The sequence below is a fragment of the Carlito syrichta genome, unplaced genomic scaffold, assembly GCF_000164805.1.
Source record: "Carlito syrichta isolate Samal-C Ts95f unplaced genomic scaffold, Tarsius_syrichta-2.0.1 Scaffold310396, whole genome shotgun sequence".
Classification (NCBI taxonomy): Eukaryota; Metazoa; Chordata; class Mammalia; order Primates; family Tarsiidae; genus Carlito; species Carlito syrichta.
In genome coordinates this window covers 273,889-292,761 of record NW_007254492.1, presented here as the reverse complement: position 1 = coordinate 292,761, position 18,873 = coordinate 273,889, and the positions used below count along the sequence as shown (strand labels likewise).

General features: G+C 44.4%; 1 protein-coding gene across 2 annotated transcripts in view; it reads right to left on the bottom strand.

Moving 5' to 3' along the window:
* DLEC1 (deleted in lung and esophageal cancer 1) overlaps positions 1-18,873 on the bottom strand; it is a 68,566-nt gene that overhangs the window by 9,903 nt on the left and 39,790 nt on the right. For both annotated transcript variants that reach the window (XM_008068338.1, XM_008068339.1), the window contains exons 19-25: positions 17,528-17,667; positions 4,133-4,286; positions 3,369-3,479; positions 2,300-2,430; positions 1,650-1,841; positions 682-752; positions 57-208 (exon numbers count right to left, since the gene is read on the bottom strand). In XM_008068338.1, the coding sequence (XP_008066529.1) occupies positions 57-208; positions 682-752; positions 1,650-1,841; positions 2,300-2,430; positions 3,369-3,479; positions 4,133-4,286; positions 17,528-17,667 (951 nt within the window). The remainder of the gene's footprint in view (positions 1-56; positions 209-681; positions 753-1,649; positions 1,842-2,299; positions 2,431-3,368; positions 3,480-4,132; positions 4,287-17,527; positions 17,668-18,873) is intronic.

The window sequence follows — 18,873 nt, the reverse complement described above, 5'->3', positions numbered from 1 at the left end:
CAGTGTGGGCTCCCCGCCCACCCCCCCCAGCCCACTGCTCTCCTATACAACTTTACCGTGCAGATGAGGCTGTCCCAGTACTCGCCCCACATGTTGGCACAGCCTGTGATGTCGATTATCCGCTGCTGGTAGGCCCCCAGTATGCCCTGGTCAACGTGGGGAAAGAAAGCAGCTCCTTTCCCATGAGACAGCATGCTTTCCAAAAAGTCTAGGGGAAAATCAGGAGTAAGGATTCAGGGCCTGGGGTTGGGAGTGAGGTTCAAACCCTCAGGTGTTAGCAGAGCACTGCCCCAGACAAAACACCCCTAAAGCCCCTCCTGGGTCAGCTATCTATGCCCTCCCACCGAAAGCCCAGCACCTGGGGGCCCACTGCTCTGGATCATGCCCAGAGGGGACAGGCCCCAGTGGGAGCCCTCCCTCATGAGCTGTCACCCACCCCAAATCAAGTCTAGGCCCTGTGCATGAACCTGTGACCTAGCAGGGAAATGGCCTCATTTGAGAGGGGCATTGTCAGGTGGAGAGCCTTGGCCATCTGGGGAACCTCACTGAAGAAGACACTGAGGGGTTCTCTGGTCCTGGCCTCCTTTCTTGGCAGCAGATGGCCCATATCCTCAGAAAGCCATGCCAAATCCCACTCTGGCCATAGCCTGGGCCCAGCAGACCCACCCCGAGGGCTCTTACCCAGCTGCTCTCGCCTGGCCAAGTGCTCTCGGATTCGTGCCGTCTTTAGCAGGGCAGGAGGCATGTCGGGGCTTTACAAATGGAGACCCAGAAATAGGATCAAGGCAGCTGAGCCTGTCCCAAGATCTGAGTCGCTTCCCATAGCAACCAGCAACCTACCAGGTACCCAGCAGAGGAAGGGGGTCCTGCCTGCTCCTCCCAGGGGGAGCTGGTCAGGCTTCTTCTTCCCCTCCTTTTCTGGTCTGCATTCCCACTGCACCCCTACCACTCGAGGCATCCCAGCTACAGACCCCCCGCCAGCTGCAGGGGCGGCATCCCAAGAAACCCAGGATAGTTCTGGGTCAGGGACTCCCTGCCCCAGACCCTGAGCTCTGGCTATCCCTGGATGCAGAACCAGCCCGGGCTCCCCATCTCTAGCCCAGATTTCTGCAACAGACCTGTTTCCAGTCTTTCCTGCACCATCTGTCCAGACCGGGTGCCACTAACTTTCCGAGTGGAAAGTTAATGGCTTAGAAACTGTTCATGGCTTCCCCACCACCCACGGCAGTGGTTTCTAAGTTAGGCTCCTCTACTGCTTCAGGAGATTACGAGGAGAGGTGTCCACCCAGACACACCACTCCTTGAATGCTCCCTGCTCCTGAGCGCTCCTCCCACGCCTCTGCCCACACAGTTCACAGTAACTTCTCCCTCACCCACAGGCCCACCCTGCCTGCTCTATCAGAAACCCTCCACTCCAGCAGCCCAGCCTGAGTAGAAGGAGCCACAACCCTGGCCCCTCCCACAGGCCTACTCAGGGCAAATGAGCAAAAGCATTTCCTCCCTGCAGGTCCCCATATCTACCTGTAAAACCACAAACTCCCACTTCTCACATCAACAACCTCTGGCCACCTAAGCCGCAGAGACCCAACAGGCTACACCCCACCCGGCTACATCTGCTCTAGGAACTGCCTCAGAAAAACAAGACTCACAGGCTGGTCTTTTTGCTCAGACTGCTTTGGGAGCTCCCGAAGTACTCAAACTTGAGGGTGAAAGGCGTGTGTATTGGGGAGCAATTGGTGAGGATGAGCTGGCGAGTCACACGGGTCCTCAGTGGCACCGTCGAGCCAAAGTCCAGGTGAAGCTCCTTCGGGGGGCCTGGCCACTGTTCTGTGCTGCAAACACTGCCCCATGCCCATGGGTACCATGTTACATGCCACCCTGAGCCCTGCCCAGTGAGCCGCCTTGGGTGGAGGTGCAGAAGCTGCCCAGACACCAGGCTCCCTCCTCATATTCCCATCTCACTGAGCTGCCAACCCACAGACCTCTCTTGCCCACTCTTGATATCAAGAGAGGCCTCAAACGCTGCATACACTGTCGCTGGCCGGGGACACTGGCATGCCTCCCTGTTGCTGGGCCGCCCAAGTTATCTGCAGCCCTGTTCCCGGCTATCTCCTGCCGGCCTGGACATCATAGCTCCAAGTATGTGGGGAAAGGCCTCACAGAAGACAGGGACGAGGTAAAGCGGGGGAAATTCAGATGGGAGTAGACTGGTACCACCGTGCGTGGCTCCTTTGTGTCCTTTGTGTGGCTGACTCAGACTGCAGGCCATCCCTACTCCACACCCCAGCCCTGGGCTCACCAGCTATCAGAATCCTCCGAAGAGATGGCAATGGCCACTTGCAGTCCCTGGGGCTTCCCAGAAATGCCTAGGACCAGTGGCTTCTTCATGCCTGACACGTGACAAGGGAGGACCAGATTGGTCAGTTCTTCCTAAAAGAAAGCCATCCAGGCATCAGACCCACAGCTGGGGCATCTGAAGATGGGCCCAAATAGTCTTCCATGGCAGATAGGTGCTGTGAATGGCTCAACAGGAAGGCCTTGGCCTCTATCCAGGCTCTTCTCTGTAGAAGGGCTCTCCAGTCCCTCTAGTGAGCCCAGCAAGTCGGCCCACACCCTCCCCCCAGGAGGCCTGGCCCATTCGTTGGGGTTCATGGCTGAGTCTGCCCCAAATACCTGAACATGCCCCAATGAAGGGAGACCCCTCAAAGTGAGCCTCTGGAGAGGCTGCTGCACATCTATTCTGACAAAGCTGCTACCCTAGAAATCAAATGCTTCCTGGGAGAGATGTGCTCCATGCCTGGCCTGGTCCTGTCTGTCTGTCATCCTAGAGCTCTGGCCCACTGTTCTCACATTTTCCAGCAAGAAACTGCACATCTCTGCAAGGAAGAAGTTTTTCTTCCCATAAGTACCACAAAGAACTAACCAGCAATGGCCCAAGCCCATACTGAGTATGTTCCTTCCTGTTGGCCTTCCTCTGGGCCACTCCAGAGAGAAGCTGTACCTCTCCTGGGAGGGGGCTAGCTACCAGTTACCCTCACCCAGTAGCACTGGCTGTGAGCAGCAGCTCTGCTCTGGATCTCTAGACAAACTGGAAAACTGGGCCCACTTGTGGCCACAGAAAATGGCCTGAGGAGGGCAACAGCTGATGCCAAATGCTGGGCATGGCCACTGGGTCTCAGGGCACATCCAGGCTGCTCTAGGTTCCAGGCCCAACAGGAATGGGGGACCCAGACCCAAGTGCAAGAAACCCCCTCCCCACTCACAAGGACCAGGAGTGGAGCCTGAGGTAGGGCCGCTCCTGTGGGACAGGTGCAAACAGTTGGCAGAGGGCCTCCCCAGTCACTCAGGCCCCAAATTGCCTTAATCACCTGGGTGTGAGCAGTGAATTCCAAGTTGAGATGGAACTCCTCACTGGGGCCCAGCAGGCCACGTCTGGGGGAGATTATCACTTTGCAGAAGTCCGCTTGGTGCCCCAGGAGCTGGCAAACACATGAGTGGGGCAGTTGTCACTTGGTGGCCTCCATAATGGACCAGGGTCCAGACAGAGTACCCAGCACTGCTGAGTGTAGGGCTGGAGGCTGGCAGACGGGGGTCCATGCGAGACCGACAGGGCAGGGTGCTCACTTCTGGGGATAAAGCACAGATCCCTTCTCTCCTCCTTGACTGCAGCTGAACTTCGCCTGTCAGTGGGTTACCTGGGCTAAAAAAGCTGCCCTGGGAGGCCAGCATGATAGAAAGCAGAGGGCAGCTGCCTCTGATGCACATGGGTGTGGCCTTGTCTCCCATGGCACTCAGAGCTCCACAGCCAGCCACAGGGGCAGTGCCACAGCTGGGCTCCCAACAGCTGTATGGACCAATCATGGGGTATGCTGGTTTGGAGAATCTAGCTGTGTTCAACAGAAACTCTTCTTGGGCAGAGAACTGGAATTCCCTAAAGGCAGGGCAAGAAAGAGCTGAACCAGATGTGCTGCTCCTTCAGGGAGCTTTTCTGCACACTGTGGAGTAAGGGATGGCTGTGGGAGGGAGGCTGAGCATCTGTTCTGGGGGAAGTTTGAGGACAAGACTCCCCTCCACATGGGCCTCTGTTGCTGAGAGCTGCAAACCTGCTGCCCAATGCTGTGGGTTCACTCACCTTGCCCCAGTGGAAGCGGGTGGGTAGCAGCGTGCCATTGATGAGCATGACAGTCACCTTTGTAGGCACTCCCAGGTAGAGGTTGCTAATCTCCACCTGGCTGCTCCGCAGGTACACGTGGGGTTTCTGTACCTCAGCATACACAGGAAGGTAACTGGAACATAAGGAAAGATAAGGCATACTGACGAGAAAAGGAGAAACAGAACCATCCCTATTTATAGATGACATGTTGGTCTATGTAGAAAGTCCTCCAAGAACCAGTGAGTGGATTCAGCAAAGTTACAGGTTATAAGGTCAATATACGGCCAGACTCGGTGGCTCTGCCTATAATCCCAGCACTTTGGGAGGCCAAGGCAAGTGAATTGCCTAAGCCCACGGGTTCAAGACCAGCCTGGGCAACTTGGCGAGACCTCATCTTTACAATAAATCAAAAATTAGCCAAGCATGGTAGTGCTTGCCTGTAGTTCTGGCTACTTGGAAGGCTGAGGCGAAGGATCACTGAAACCCAGTAGGTCGGTGCTGGGGTGGCTGTGAGCATGCCACTGCACTCCAGCCTGGGTGACAGAGTGAGACTCCAATTTGAAAAAAAAAAGATCAACATACAAAAATCAATCATATTTTCATATACTAACAATGAGCATGTGGAAACAGAAATGAAAAATACAGTACCACTTATCATTGTTATTATTTATTTTTGTGTTGGAGTCTCACTCTGTCGCCCACTCTGTCACCCAGGGTGGAGTGCAGTGGCATGCTCTCTGCCTCCCCAGTGTCAACTTGCTGGGCTCAGGCGATCCTTCTGCCTCAGCCTTCCAAGTAACCGGAACTACAGGTGCACGTTACCATGCCTGGCTAATTTTTTGATTTATTGTAGAGATGAGGTCTCTCGCCAAGTTGCCCACGCTGGTCACAAAACTGTGGGCTCAGGTAGTCCTCTCACCTCGGCTTCCCAAAGTGCTGGGATTACAGACTTGAGCCAATAATTGTTATTTTTTAAGATGGAAGTCTTAGGTGTAAAAGAAATCATTGTGGAGAATACTCTGGGCTTATTTCAGACTTGTTACTTTTTCTCTGAGCATATTTCAGAATGGCTACTTCCCTGTCCCAGCACACCTGGACCAAACAAGAGATAATCTTTTTCCAGTCTTCACCATGAGAACCTATGAACCCCCAAGAGTTTTTATCTCTCAATCTAGTCTACATTCAGCCACCAGAAATTTGTTGACGCTATCATTTAAGTGTCCATCTGCTACAGGTAAACTGGTCTGTACTCTCAGTATCTGTCTATTTCTTCATTTTGGGGAGTAGCTATTGTCCTGTGACTTCAGTTCTCTGATGAATCTAAGAAAAGGCATATTTGCTTGTTCATCTTTTTATTATTGTAAGGACAGGAGCTTGATGGGCAAATTCTTTACATGTCTGAATGGCTAAAGGTGTTTTTGTAGGTATGATTAATAATCAGTTGAGTTCAAAAAAGGAGATTATCCTAGCTATTCTGGATAAGCCTGATTCAATAAGTTGAAAGGCCTTAAAAGTACCCAAAGCAATTTCATGTGTACATTGCAGCTTCAGCTTGTGTTGAGGGTTCTAGCCTGTCCTTCCTGAAGTCCTGCCCTGTGGTTTCAGGCTTGCCCAGTCAACCCCCAGGTTGTGTAAGCCAATTATTTGCAATGCATTTCTTAATAAATATATTCTCATTCTGTTTCTCTGGTGGAACCTTGACTAATAAAACCATATCAAGGTAAATTCACAGGCAAATATAAAAGGCAGAATAAACATATTTTTGCTTATAACTCTTTCTATCTGATGTAAAAGACAACTGCATAAACCAATAACTATAAAACTGCATTGATGGACCTATAATGTGTCAGGGGTAATTCTGATGACAGTAATAGTACAAAAGAAGGGAAGGAACAGCAACGCTGCATGCTACTGAAATTAAGTTGATTGAAATTAAATTTGAGTATAAGATTTCTTTTTCTCTTTTAATTTTTATTTTAAAATTGTGAGGTACAATTCAAGGTTAGGTATACAAATATTCACTGTGCAGGTTCCCCAAGTATAAGATATTAATTATAATGCCCTGGGCAACCACTAAGGAAACTTTTTTTTTGAGAAAGCAGAATTTATTGAGAGGACAGAAAAGCTCCCACCGTGGGAGGGGACCCGAAGGCGTTGCCTGAAAACAACTTTTAAAAAAAAGCAAAACATGGAAATTAAAATGGTATACTAGAAAATATCTATCTAGCACAGAAGAAGGTAATAAAGGAAGAATGCAGGAACAAAAAGACAAAAGACAGAAAACAAACAGCAAAACAGGAAATGTAAATACTACTTTATCAGTAATTACATTAAATACAAATAGATTAACAATTCAATCAAAAGGTAGAGATTGGCAAAATGGATTTTTAAAAAATGATCCAAGTAGATGCTGTCTACAAGAGACACTATTTATTTATTTACTTAGAATTGGAGTCTCACACTCTGTTGCCCAGGCTGGAGTGCAGTGGCATGCTCACGTACACTGCAGCCCCAACCTGATGGGCTCAGGTGATCCCTCCACCTCAACCCTCCAAGTAGCTGGGACTACTTGGAAGCCACCACACCCAGCTAATTTTTTTGATTTATTTTATAGAGATGAAATCTCACCATGTTGCCCAGGCTAGGCTCAAACTCCTGGGCTCGGGAAATCCTTTCATCTCAGTCTACCTGGGATTACAGGTATGAGCCATTGCACCCTGCCTACAAAAGACACTTTAGATTCAAAGACACAAATAGTTTAAAAGAAAAAGGATTTAAAAATATATACTGTGTAAATAGTACCCAAAAGAGAGCTGTAGAAGCTATATTAATATCATTTAAAATAGACTTTAAGACAAAAATTGTTGCTAGAGATAAAGAAGGATAAATTATAATTATAAAAAGGTAAATACTGGGCAACTTGGTGAGACCTCATCTCTACAATAAATCACACACACACACAAAAGGTAAATTAGAAAGGACATAACAATAATAAACATATAAATATCTAATAACAGAGCCCCAAAATACATGAAGCAACACTGACAGAACTGAAGGGAGAAACTGACAATTCAACGATAAATAATGGCTGAAGACTTTATTACCTCACTTTTAATAATGAACAAAACAATAAGCGAAAAAATGAACATAGAAGACTTAAACAACACTATAAACCAACCAGACTTAACAGACATATATACAACACCGTACCCAGCAACAGCAGAATATGTACTTTTCTTAAGTACACAAGGAACATTCTCCAGAATAGGCCATAAGATAGCCCAGAAAACAGGCCTCAGTAAGTTTAAAAGGACTGTAATTAGATAAAATATGCTCTCCAACAATATAATCAAATTAGAAATCAGCAACAGAAAGAAATTTGGAAAATAAAAATATGAGCAAATTAAAACACTCATAAATAAACAAAGAGTCAAATAAGAAATCACAAGAAAAATTAGAATTTTTTTATGTCAATGAAAATGGAAACAACATATGAGAGCTCACGCAGCTAAGCAGTGCTTAGAGGGAAATTTATATTTGTAAATACTAATTTTTTTAAAGATAATTACAAGTCAAAAACCTAAGCTTCCACCCTAAGTAACTAGAAGAAGAAGAGCAAGCTAAACCCCAAACAAGCAGAAGGACAGAAATAATGAAGAAAAGAGAGCAGAAACAAATGAAATAGAAAACAGAAAAACAATACAGAAAATCAGAATCAAAAGCTGGTTATTTGAAAACATCAGCTGGGCTCAGTGGCTCAGCCTGTAATCCCGTGCCTTGGGAGGCTGAGGTGAGTGGACTGCCTGAGCCCGCAGGCTCGAGACCCGCCTGGGCAACTTGGTGAAACCTCATCTCTACAATAAATCAAAAAATTAGCTGGGTGTGGTAGTGTGCGCCTGTAATTCCAGCTACTTGGAAGGCTGAGGCGGAAGGATCGCCAGAGCCTCAGCAGGTCGAAGCTGCAGTGGCTGGGAATGGACACTGCACTCCAATCTGAACGACAGAGTGAGACTCCAACTCAAAAAAAAAAAAAAAGAAAACATCAACAACATTGACAAACCTTTAGCTAGACTGAATGAGAAAAAAATAGAAGAGACAAATTAGAGAAATCAGGAATGAAAGCAGAGACATCACTTCTGGTCATACTGAAATAAAAAGAATTATTAAAGAACAATACTAACAACTATGTGCCAACAAATTACTTAACATAGATAAAATGGACAAATTCCTAGAGTGACACAAGCTACCAAGGCTGAGTAAAGAAAAAAAGAAAAATCTCAATAGACCTATAATAAGAAATTAAATTATGGATATACCTTGTTTTATTGTGTTTAACTTTATTGCATCTGCTTCACAGATACTGCACTCTTTATAGATTGAAGGTCTGTGGCAATCCTGCCTGCTTTGAGCAAGTCTCTCAGTCATTTTTTCAACAACATGTGATGTGCTCACTTCGTGTCTCTGTGTCACATTTTGGTAATTCTTGGCAATATTTCAAACTTTTTCATTAGTAGTATTATACAGTATGATGATCTGTGATAAGTGATCTTGGATGTTACTATTATAATTTCTTACTTCTCCTTTTTCTTCTTTTGTAGAGTCAAAGTTTCACCATGCTGCTGAGGCTAGTCTTGAACTCCTGGGCTCAAGTGATCCTCCTGCCTTGGTCTCCCAAAAGTGCTGGGATTACAGGCATAAACCATTGCACCTGGTCCTATTATAATTGTTTTGGGTTGCCACAAACAATACCCATACAAGATGGTGAACTTGGCCGGGATTGGTGGCTCAGCCTATAATCCCAGCACTCTGGGAGACTGAGGTGAGTGGATTGCCTAAGCCTGTGGGTTCAAGACCCACTCGACCAACTTGGCGAGACCTCGTCTCTCCAATAAATCAAAAAAAATTAGCCGGATATGGTAGCGTGCACCTGTAGTTCTGGTTACTTGGAAGGCTGAGGTGGAAGGATCGCTGGAGCCCAGCAGGTTGAGGCTGCAGTGGCCGGGAGGGAGCGTGCCACTGCACTCCAGTCTGGAGGACAGAATGAGACTCCAACTCAAAAAAACCCCAAAAAACCAAGATGGTGAACTAAATTGATAAATGTTATGTGTGTTCTGACTGCTGGCTCTTCCTCTATTTCTCTCCCCCTCCTTGGGCTTCTGTATTGTCTAAAATACAACAATATTGAAATTAGGTCAATGAATAACCCTACAATGGCCTCTAAGTGTCCAAGTGAAAGGATGAGTTGCAAGTCTCTCACTTTAAATTAAAAGCTAGAAATGATTAAGCATAGTGAGGAAGGCATGTTGAGAGCCAAGATAGACTGACAGCTAGGCCTCTTGTACCAAACAGTTTGCCGAGTTGTGAATGCAAGTAAAAAGTTCTTGAAGGAAACTGAACATGTTACTCAAGTGAACACACAAATGTTAAGAGAGCAAAACAGTCTTGTTGCTGATATAGAGAGAGTTTTAGTGATCTAGGTACAAGTTCAAACCAGCCACAACATTCCCTTAAGCCAAAGTCTAATCCAGAGCAAGGATCCAACTCTTCAATTCTCTGAAGGCTGAGAGAGGTGAGGAAGCTCTCTCAGAAGAAGAAAAGTTTGAAGCTGGCCAAGCTAAGTTCATGTGATTTAAGGAGAGGAGTCGCCTCTATAACACAGATGTGCAAGGGGAAGCAGCAAGTGCTGAAGGAGAAGCTGCAGAAAGCTATCCAGAAGATCTAGCTAAGGTCATTGATGAAGGTGGCTACTCTAAACAACAGATTTTCAGTGCAGATAAAGCAGCATTTTATTGGAAGAAGATGCAATCTAGAACTCTCATGCTAGACAGAAGTCAATGCCTGGCTTCAAAGCTTCAAAGAACAGACTGCCTTGACTCTCTTGCTATAGGGGTTAATGCAACTAGTAACTTTAAGTGCAGCCAATGCTCATTGACTACTCCAAAAATTCTAGGGTCTTTAAAAATTATGTTGGCTGGGTATGGTGGCTCAAGTCTGTAATCCCAGCACTTTGGGAGGCCAAGGCAAAAGGACTGCCTGAGCCCACGGATGCAAGACCAGCCTAGGCAACATGAAAAACCTCATCTCTACAATAAATCAAAAAATTAGCCAGGCAAGGTGGTGCGTGCCGGTAGCTCCAGCTACTTGGAAGGCTGAGGCGGAAGGATCAGAAGACTGCCATCAGAAGCATGCCACAGCACTCCAGCCTGGGTGACAGAGTCAGACTCCAACTCAAAAAAAAAAATTTTTTTTTGTTAAATATACTCGCCTATCCTCTAATAAATTGAAACAACAAAGCATGGATGCCATCACATATATTTATAGCAAGTTTATTGCATTCTCTCCCCCCTCCCTCCCCCCTCCTTTCCCTCTCTCCCTCCCTCCCTTTCTCTCTCTCTCTCTCTTTTTCTTGAGACAGGATCTCGCTGTGTTACCTAGGCTAGTCTTGAACTCATGAGTTTAAGCAATCCACCCACCTCAGCCCCTAAGTGCTGGGATTACAGATATGAGTCACCACACCAGGTGGTTTACTGAATACTTTAAGCACACAGTTAAGATTTACTTTTCAACCCTCATGGGTGACTTTGAGGGGTCCAAGATTTCAGCAGAAGAAGTAATTGCATATGTGGTAGAAACAGAAAGAGAATAAGGGTTAGAAGTCAAACATGAAGATGTGACTAAATTGTCACAATCTCATGTTAGAACTTGAACAAATGAGGAGCTATCTCTTATGAATGAGCAAAGAAAGAGGTACCTTGAGATGGAATCTATTCCGGGTGAAGATGTTGTGAAAATTGTTGAAATGACAAAGGATTTCAAACATTACATAAACTTAGTTGATAATGCAGTGCCAAGATTTGAGAGGATTGACTCCAATATTGAAAGAGGTTCTACAGTGGATAAAATGCTATCAAACATCATTACATGCTACCGAAAAATCTGTTGTGAAATAAAAAGTCAACTGATGTGGCAAACTTCACCGTTGCCTTATTTTAAGAAATTGCCATAGCTACCCCAACCTTCAGCAACCACCATCCTGGTCAGTCGGCAGCCAACAGCATTGAGGAAAGACCTTCCACCAGCAAAAATTTTATGACTTGCTGAGGGCTCAGATGATTGTTAGCTTTTTTTGGCAAGTAAGTATTTTTTAATTAAGGCATATACATTGTTTTTTAAGACATAATGCTATTGACACTTAAAAGACCACAGTATTGTGTAAACAAAACTTTTATATGTACTGGAAAACCAAAACATTCATGTGACTTGCTCTATTGTGATATTCACTTTACTGTGGTGATCTGGAACTGAACCTGCAATATCTCTGAGGTATATCTGTAGTAACTTTTAAAGTTCCCACAGGAAAAACCCATGCCCCAGGGTAGCACTGATAAATTCTACCACACATTTAAAGAGGAATTCATACCAACCCTTCACAAACTCTTCAGCAAAATAGAAGAGGAGTGAATACTTCCAAACTCATCCTACAAGACCAGTATTACTCTGCTACCAAAACTGGACAAAGACAACACAAGAAACCTACGAGTCAATATCCTTTATACATACAGATACCAAAATCCTCAACAAAGTACCAGAAACCCAAATTTAGCAACATATATGAGTAAAAACAATTATACACCATGACAAAATGAGATCTGTCACAGGAATAAAAGACTGGTTTAACATCTAAAAATCAATGTTGAACATTATGTTAATAGAAAAAAGGACAAACATGGCATGATTATTTCAACAGAGGCAGAAAAAACATTCGACAAAATGAAGCCTAACATCCTTCATGGGAAAAACTAGATTAACTAAAATTAGTGAAATAGGAATAGAACGGAAATTCCTCAGACTGATACAGGACAGCTACAAAAAGTCTATAGCTAACATCATACTTAATGGTGAAAGAATGTTTTTCTTTTAATATGGGGAACAAAGCAAAGGTGTCTGCTCTTGCCACTTTTATTCAACCTGTGCTACAGTATTAGGTCCCCTAGGCAGGGAAAAAAGAAAGAGAAAAAACAAAAGGCATCCAGATTAGAAAGGAAGAAGTAAAACTAACTCTATATGCAGATGGCATGATATTTGTTTTAGAAAATTATTAGGAATAATAAATGAGTTCATAAGGCTGCAGAATACATGATCAGTACACAAAAATAGTTGTATTTCTAAGAGTTGTTTCTTCTCAACTCTTAGAAGAAAACATATGAGTAAATCTTTTTGAACTTAGATTAGGCAATGGCTTCTTAGATATAACACCAAAAGCACAAGCAACAAAGTAGAATAATAGATAAAGTGGGCTTCATCAAAATTTTTGTGCTTCAAAGTATAACATCGCCAGGCTTGGTGGCCCAGCCTGTAATCCCAGAACTTTGGGAGACCAAGGCAAGTGAATTGCCTGAGCCCAAGGGTTCGAGACCAGCCCGGGCAACTTGGCAACACCTCCTCTCCACAATAAATCAAAAATTAGCCGGGTGTGGTAGCACGTGCCTGTAGTTCCAGATACTTGGAAGGCTGGAGCAGAAGGATCGCTGGAGCCCAGCAGGTCAACACTGGGGTGGCTGTGAGCATGCCACTGCACTCCAGCCTGGGTGATAGAGTGAGACTATGACTCAAAAAAAAAAAAAAAAGCCAAAACAAAGTATACCATCAAGAAAGTGAAAAGGCAATCATCAGAATGGATGAATATTTCTCTAAATGTTTAGCAATACAATCAGAAAACGAAATAAACAAAACAGTTCCATTTCAAAGCCAGGTGCAGTGGTGCAAGCTTTTAGTCCCACCTACTCAGGAAGCTGAAGTGGGAGGATCACTTGAGCTCAGGAGTGAGAGACCAACCTGGGCAATATAGTGAGACTCTTGTCTCTAAAATAAAATAATAATTTTTTTAAAAGAGTTCCATTTCCAAATCACCAAAAAGAATAACATAGGGATAATATAACAAAAGAAGTATAAGACTTATACACAAAATATCCCTGAGAGAAATGAAAAAAGATCTGTGTAAATGTAAAGATACTTCATGTTCATGGATGGGAAGACTTAATATTGTTAAAACAACAATACTCCCTAGATTGGCCTACAAATTCAATACACTCCCTTATCAAACCCCAGCTAGCTCTTTGCAGAAGTTGACAAACTGATTCTAAAATTTCTATGGAAATTCAAAAGACCCAGAATAGCCCAAACAGTCTTGAAAAAAAAAAGTTGGAGAATTTATACTTCCCAATTTCAAAATGTACTACCAAACCACAGTAATTGACAGTGTGGTATTGACATAAGGATAGACATGTAGATCAATGAAACAGAGTTGAGAGCCCATAAGTAAACCTCCATATTTACAGTCAATTGATTTTTGACAAGGGTGCCAAGACAAATCATTGAGTAAAGAACCATTTAAAGAAATGGTGCTGGGATAACTGGTTATCTACATGGACAGGATTAAAGTTGGACTCCTTTTTCACACTACATACAAAAATGAACTCAAAATGGATCAAAGGCCTAAATGTAAGAACTAAGACTATAAAACTCTTAGAAGAAAACACATGAGTAAATCTTTGTGAACCTATATTAAGCAATGGTTTCTTAGGTATGACCCCAAAAGCACAAGCAACAAAGTAGAAAAATAGATAGGTGGGCTTCATCAAAATGTTTGTGCTTCAAAGTATACCATCAAGAAAGTGAAAAGACAATCATCAGAATGGGCGAAAATATTTGTAAATCACATATAAATAGGAGACATATCTATAATATAAAAAGAGTATAATTCAATCACAAAAAGACTATTTTTAAAAACAGGCAAAGCATCTCAATAGATATTTCTCCAAAGAGGATAGACAAATGGTTAATAAGCACATGAAAAAATGTTCAATATCATTTGCCATCAGGAAAATACAACTCAAATCCTCAATAAAATACCACTTCACATGGTAGAATGACTACCAGCTAAAACCCAGAAAATAACAGGTGTGGAGAAGTGGAAAAGCAGTTAGAAAAGGACAGAGACAGCCAGGTACAGTGACTCAAGTCAGCATTTTGAGAGGCCAAGGCAGGAGGATCACTTGAGGCCAGGATTTTGAGACCAGCCTGGACAATTTATCAAGACCCCATCTCTACAAAAAGAAGGAAAAAGAAAAGGAAAAAAGGACAGAGAGAGGGTCAGGACTAGCAAATTGGCAAATGTGACATCTAGCACACATCCTATTTGTGAAATTTTTAAAATAAAGGATAAAAAAGTAAATATAATGCAATTCCATCTAGAAAAATAATAACTAAAAGAAGGAAGAAAGGATGTGACCAAATTAACTGATAAAACAGAGGAGAACAAAACTGCTGTTTGAAACCCTTGGAGGAGAGAGCCCTGCACAGGTTAAGCACAGTGTCATCCTTAACAATGGCATGAGGGTATCAAAGGGCAGGGGAACTAGTGAGAGGACTGCTGGGAGATTGATCGGTTTGGCCAGATGAGCATCCCAGCCCCAGAGCTCCGGGCAACACACAGAAGACTGAACACTGTGGGGCTGGAGCTGGAGAGAGGTCAGAGCAGAGCCTGCAGCCACATTGGATCTCTCAACTGTCGTGGAGGAGAAACAACTAAAGAGGTCCTAGTCCTTCACTCCCATTTATGAGAGAGGAAATAGACTGATTCATGTGGCCAGCGTGGGTGTCCTTTACTTTTGGAGGCTGTTTTCCCCAAAGGCCCCTTCTTCTGGGATTTGGGCTAGCTGTGTGCTCTGAGGATGGTAGTTCACATACACTTCATTCTTTGGAAGAAGGGTGCACTCCACACCTATCCCCACTTATGCAGATGCTTATGCAAATAACTTGTTTCTCCCTTTGAAAACAGAAATGGACAGTCAAGGATTACTAGAAGCAGAAGAAAATCCAAAAAAGAAGGAGGAAGAGTCCAAACCAAAATCCAAGAAAACATAAGTTAGTTTCCTTGAGGAAGTTGAGAGACTGTTGCAACCATAAGACAATAATAGATTACTAGAAAAGGAATAACCCAAGAACAAAAAACCCTGACATTTTAAAACATGATTGCCTATGGGCTTCTTCAGGAGACAGATCCTCTTCCTGCCCTCCCACCAGGGGAAGAGGCGACCAGATGACCCAAAGAAGACCAAGCAGAACCCATCTCTGGAGAACCGGTTTCAATTTTCACTGAGGCTGGTAAGCTGGAAGAGTGGGAACCTGGAGGTCTAGGTGCCCTCCTCTCCAAGGCAGGGTGGCCCAGGGCCCTTTCCCAACCAGGGAGAGAAAGGCCAACAAAAGGAAGCAGAATTGAAGGTAGGGCTGGGATGGAGATGGGGAAGAGGGAAGGAGGGCAGACAACGAGAGGAAGCAGACCAAAGGGAAAGGGTTGAGCCCTTGGATTTGGCAAGGCAGGAATACCCAGTGACAGGGGCCAGTGTTTTCTCTTTTTTGTCTAAGTTGGTTATGTCTACGTTTCCATTACCTGCAGCTATAGACATTCTGATTAATACATGGTCCTTTCAGAAGAAGAAAGGACAGAGACAGAAAAGGAAAGGAAATAAGCAAAGACTTAAGGCATTTTCCCAGTGCTGAAGGCAGACTTAACCTTCATATTTAAGGCCCACAAAGTGGCCTACATGGTCAGTGAGAAACTCATGCCTAGCCCCATATGGTAATCACAGAGGAGCACATCCATGACCATCAGATGGTCAAGTATAAAGAGTCAGATAACATTTGCAATTATGAGAGTGTGGAGAAGGTTGTAGGTTGTCTCATACGCTGTGGGTGGAAGAATAAAATGACAGTCTTTTTGGAGGATAATTCAAGAGTATCCATAAAGTTTTTAGATGAGAATTTCAATGCTTTTACAGTGAAGCACAAAATACATGCAAAATTGGTACAAAACATATGAACAGCTTAAATATATATATACAGTTTAACAAATAATAATAAAAGAACACCTATGTACCACCCCACCTTGCTTCAGAAACAAAATATTGCCACTAGTCAGCTTAAGTAAATGAATATTTTGTGGCCGAGCTCAGTGGCTCAACCTATAATACCAGCACTTTGAGAGGCCAAGGCGAGTAGATTGCCTGAGCCTGAGGGTTCGAGACCAGGCTGGGCAACTTGACGAGACCTCATCTCTACAATAAATCAAAAATTAAGTCAGGTGTGCTAGAGTGTGCCTGTAGTTCCGGCTACTTGGAAGGCTGAGGTGAAAGGATCACCAGGGCCCAGAAGGTCGATGCTGGGGTGGCCATGAGTGTGCTACTGCACTCCAGCCTGGGCAACAGAGTAAGACTCCAACTCAAAAAAAAAAAAAAAAGAAGAAAAAGAAAATGAATATTCTGTTCCAGAATAATTTGGGAAGGGATGGGGAGAAGTGGGTAGGGGATATGGATGAAACAACATTTACAATGAGTTGATGATTATTGAAGGCAGGTAATGAGTACGTGGAGGTTTGTTACACTATTCTCTCTGTTTGTATCTATGTGGGAAGTTTTCCACTAGAAAGAAATACAGAGAGTGAAGGAAGGGAGGGGAGGGGAAAGGAAGAAGAAAGAAAAGGAATATTACTAATACTTTTGAAACCTCTAGTGTGTTTCTCCCACACACATTTGCTCATTTAAAATATGCCACAAAGCCAGGCTCGGTGGCTTAGCCTGTAACCCTGCGCCTTTGGGAGGTTGAGGTGAGTGGATTACCTGAGCCCACGGGTTCGAGACCCGCCTGGGCAACTTAACAAGACCTCATCTCTACAATAAATCAAAAATTAGCCAGGTGTGGTAGTGCATGCCTGTAGTTCCAGCTACTTGGAAGGCTGAGGTGGAAGGATTGCCGGAGCCCAGTAGATTGAGGCTGCAGTGGCTGGGAGCGGCCACTGCACTCCAGTCTGGGCAACAGAGTGAGACTCGAACTCAAAAAACAAACAAACAAACAAACAAAAATATGCCACAAAATTTTCTGTCCATTTTCCTGTTGATGAATATTAGACTGTTGGGAACAGTCTAGCTCTGAGCATTCCTACATGAGCACACATTTCCCAGTGCACATGTGTAAGTGTCTCCCTGGGAGTGTACTTAGAAGGGCAAAGACTAGATAATGCTAAAGGGTTTGAAAGGAGCTGTAGTAACTTACATTGCTTTAGTACACACACCCTAGAAAGACATACCCCATAATATCAGCAGTGAATTACCTCTAGGTAATAGATTAGGGGTCATCTCAATTTTCTTTTCTGTAATTTCCAAGTTTTATAGAATAAAATGCCGTCTCTTAAGTCTTAGGATAAACATGTTTATGCTATAACATGGCTTAAATTCAAGAAATTTCACATAATATAAGTAAATATACCACAAACATGCATGAAGTCTGTTGTAGCGGCTCTTCCCACTGCCCCCTTACCTCCAGGCCCCATTTTCCACCTCCAGCTCTAGGACGGTCTGTAGACGCTGGCAGTGTAAGGCTTCCAAGGTGATGTTCACTCTGCACTCCCCCAGAGGGTGAAGCTGGCCGCTGGAAGGCTCAATGTTGAAGGGGGACACCTGATTGGGACAGCAATCAGATGGACGAGAAGTGAGGACACGTGGAATTGCAGAGGAATTGGGTGGGGCTTGACCGTGCTTAACCAGGGTCACCTCCAAGCTGTCCCAGCTCTTCTAAGAGCTGTCTAGGGTCCAGAAAGAGGCAAGCAGGTGGGGGACCACAGCTATGCAAGAGTCTCAGGATTAAGAAGGCAGAAACTGAGTCTCCAGGCAAAGGAGGTACCCATGGCCTGGCCCAGGTCTGAGAGGTAGAAGGCAGAGGGAGGCACCCTAGGGGGAGTGGAGGGAGCTGGGGAGCAGGAGGAGAGCCCATGAGCCATGCTTGGGGAGGGTGGTGGCCCTGTGAGCAGGCACAGGTCAGGAATCTGACAGCTTCAACTGAGGAAAGCCATCAGGTCACCAGATTGGGGGAGGGGAGAAGCTGCCATGTAGCCATAGATTTCTCCTCTGCATTCATGTAGTCTTTTCCCCACCTCTCATCCTGTCCCCACTGCAGGCTTGGCCTCATTTACCCCCATGTCTGATCTTCCTCCTACACTGGGTACACAGACAAAGGGAGAGGGGAAAAGAAAAAACTTAGGAGGAAGAGTGTCCCCTTTGGGGGAGGCTCTTTACATTCCATTCTCCATTTCCCTGACTGAGAGAAAGGACACTCATCCCTGGTGAGGAAAGAGGCACTTTGCTGCGTAATATTCCATTGTGTATATATACCACATTTTAAAAATCCAGCTCTCATTTGATGGACAGCATGGTTGGTTCCATGATCTTGCTATTGTGAACAATGCTGTGATAAACATATGTGTGCAGGTATCTTTTTTATAGAGTGATTTGAGTTCTTCAGGGTATATTCCCAGTAGGGGGATTGAGGGGTCATATGGAAGGTGGATTTTTAGAGCTTTTAGGAATCGCCACACTGATTTCCACAGAGGCTGCACTAGTTTACATTCCCACCAACAGTGTAGAAGTGTTCCCTTTTCACCACATCCTCTCCAGCATCTGTTATTCTTTGAGTTATTGATAATGGCCATTCTGACTAGAGTTAGGTGGCATCTCAGTGTAGTTTTAATTTGCATCTCCCTGATGACTAGTGAGGTGAACATCATTAATTTCACAGCAACCTGGATGGAATTAGAGTTTATAATACTGAGTGATCTCTCACAGAAACAAAGATTTGAGTATCACATGTTCTCACTCAGAAGTAGACCT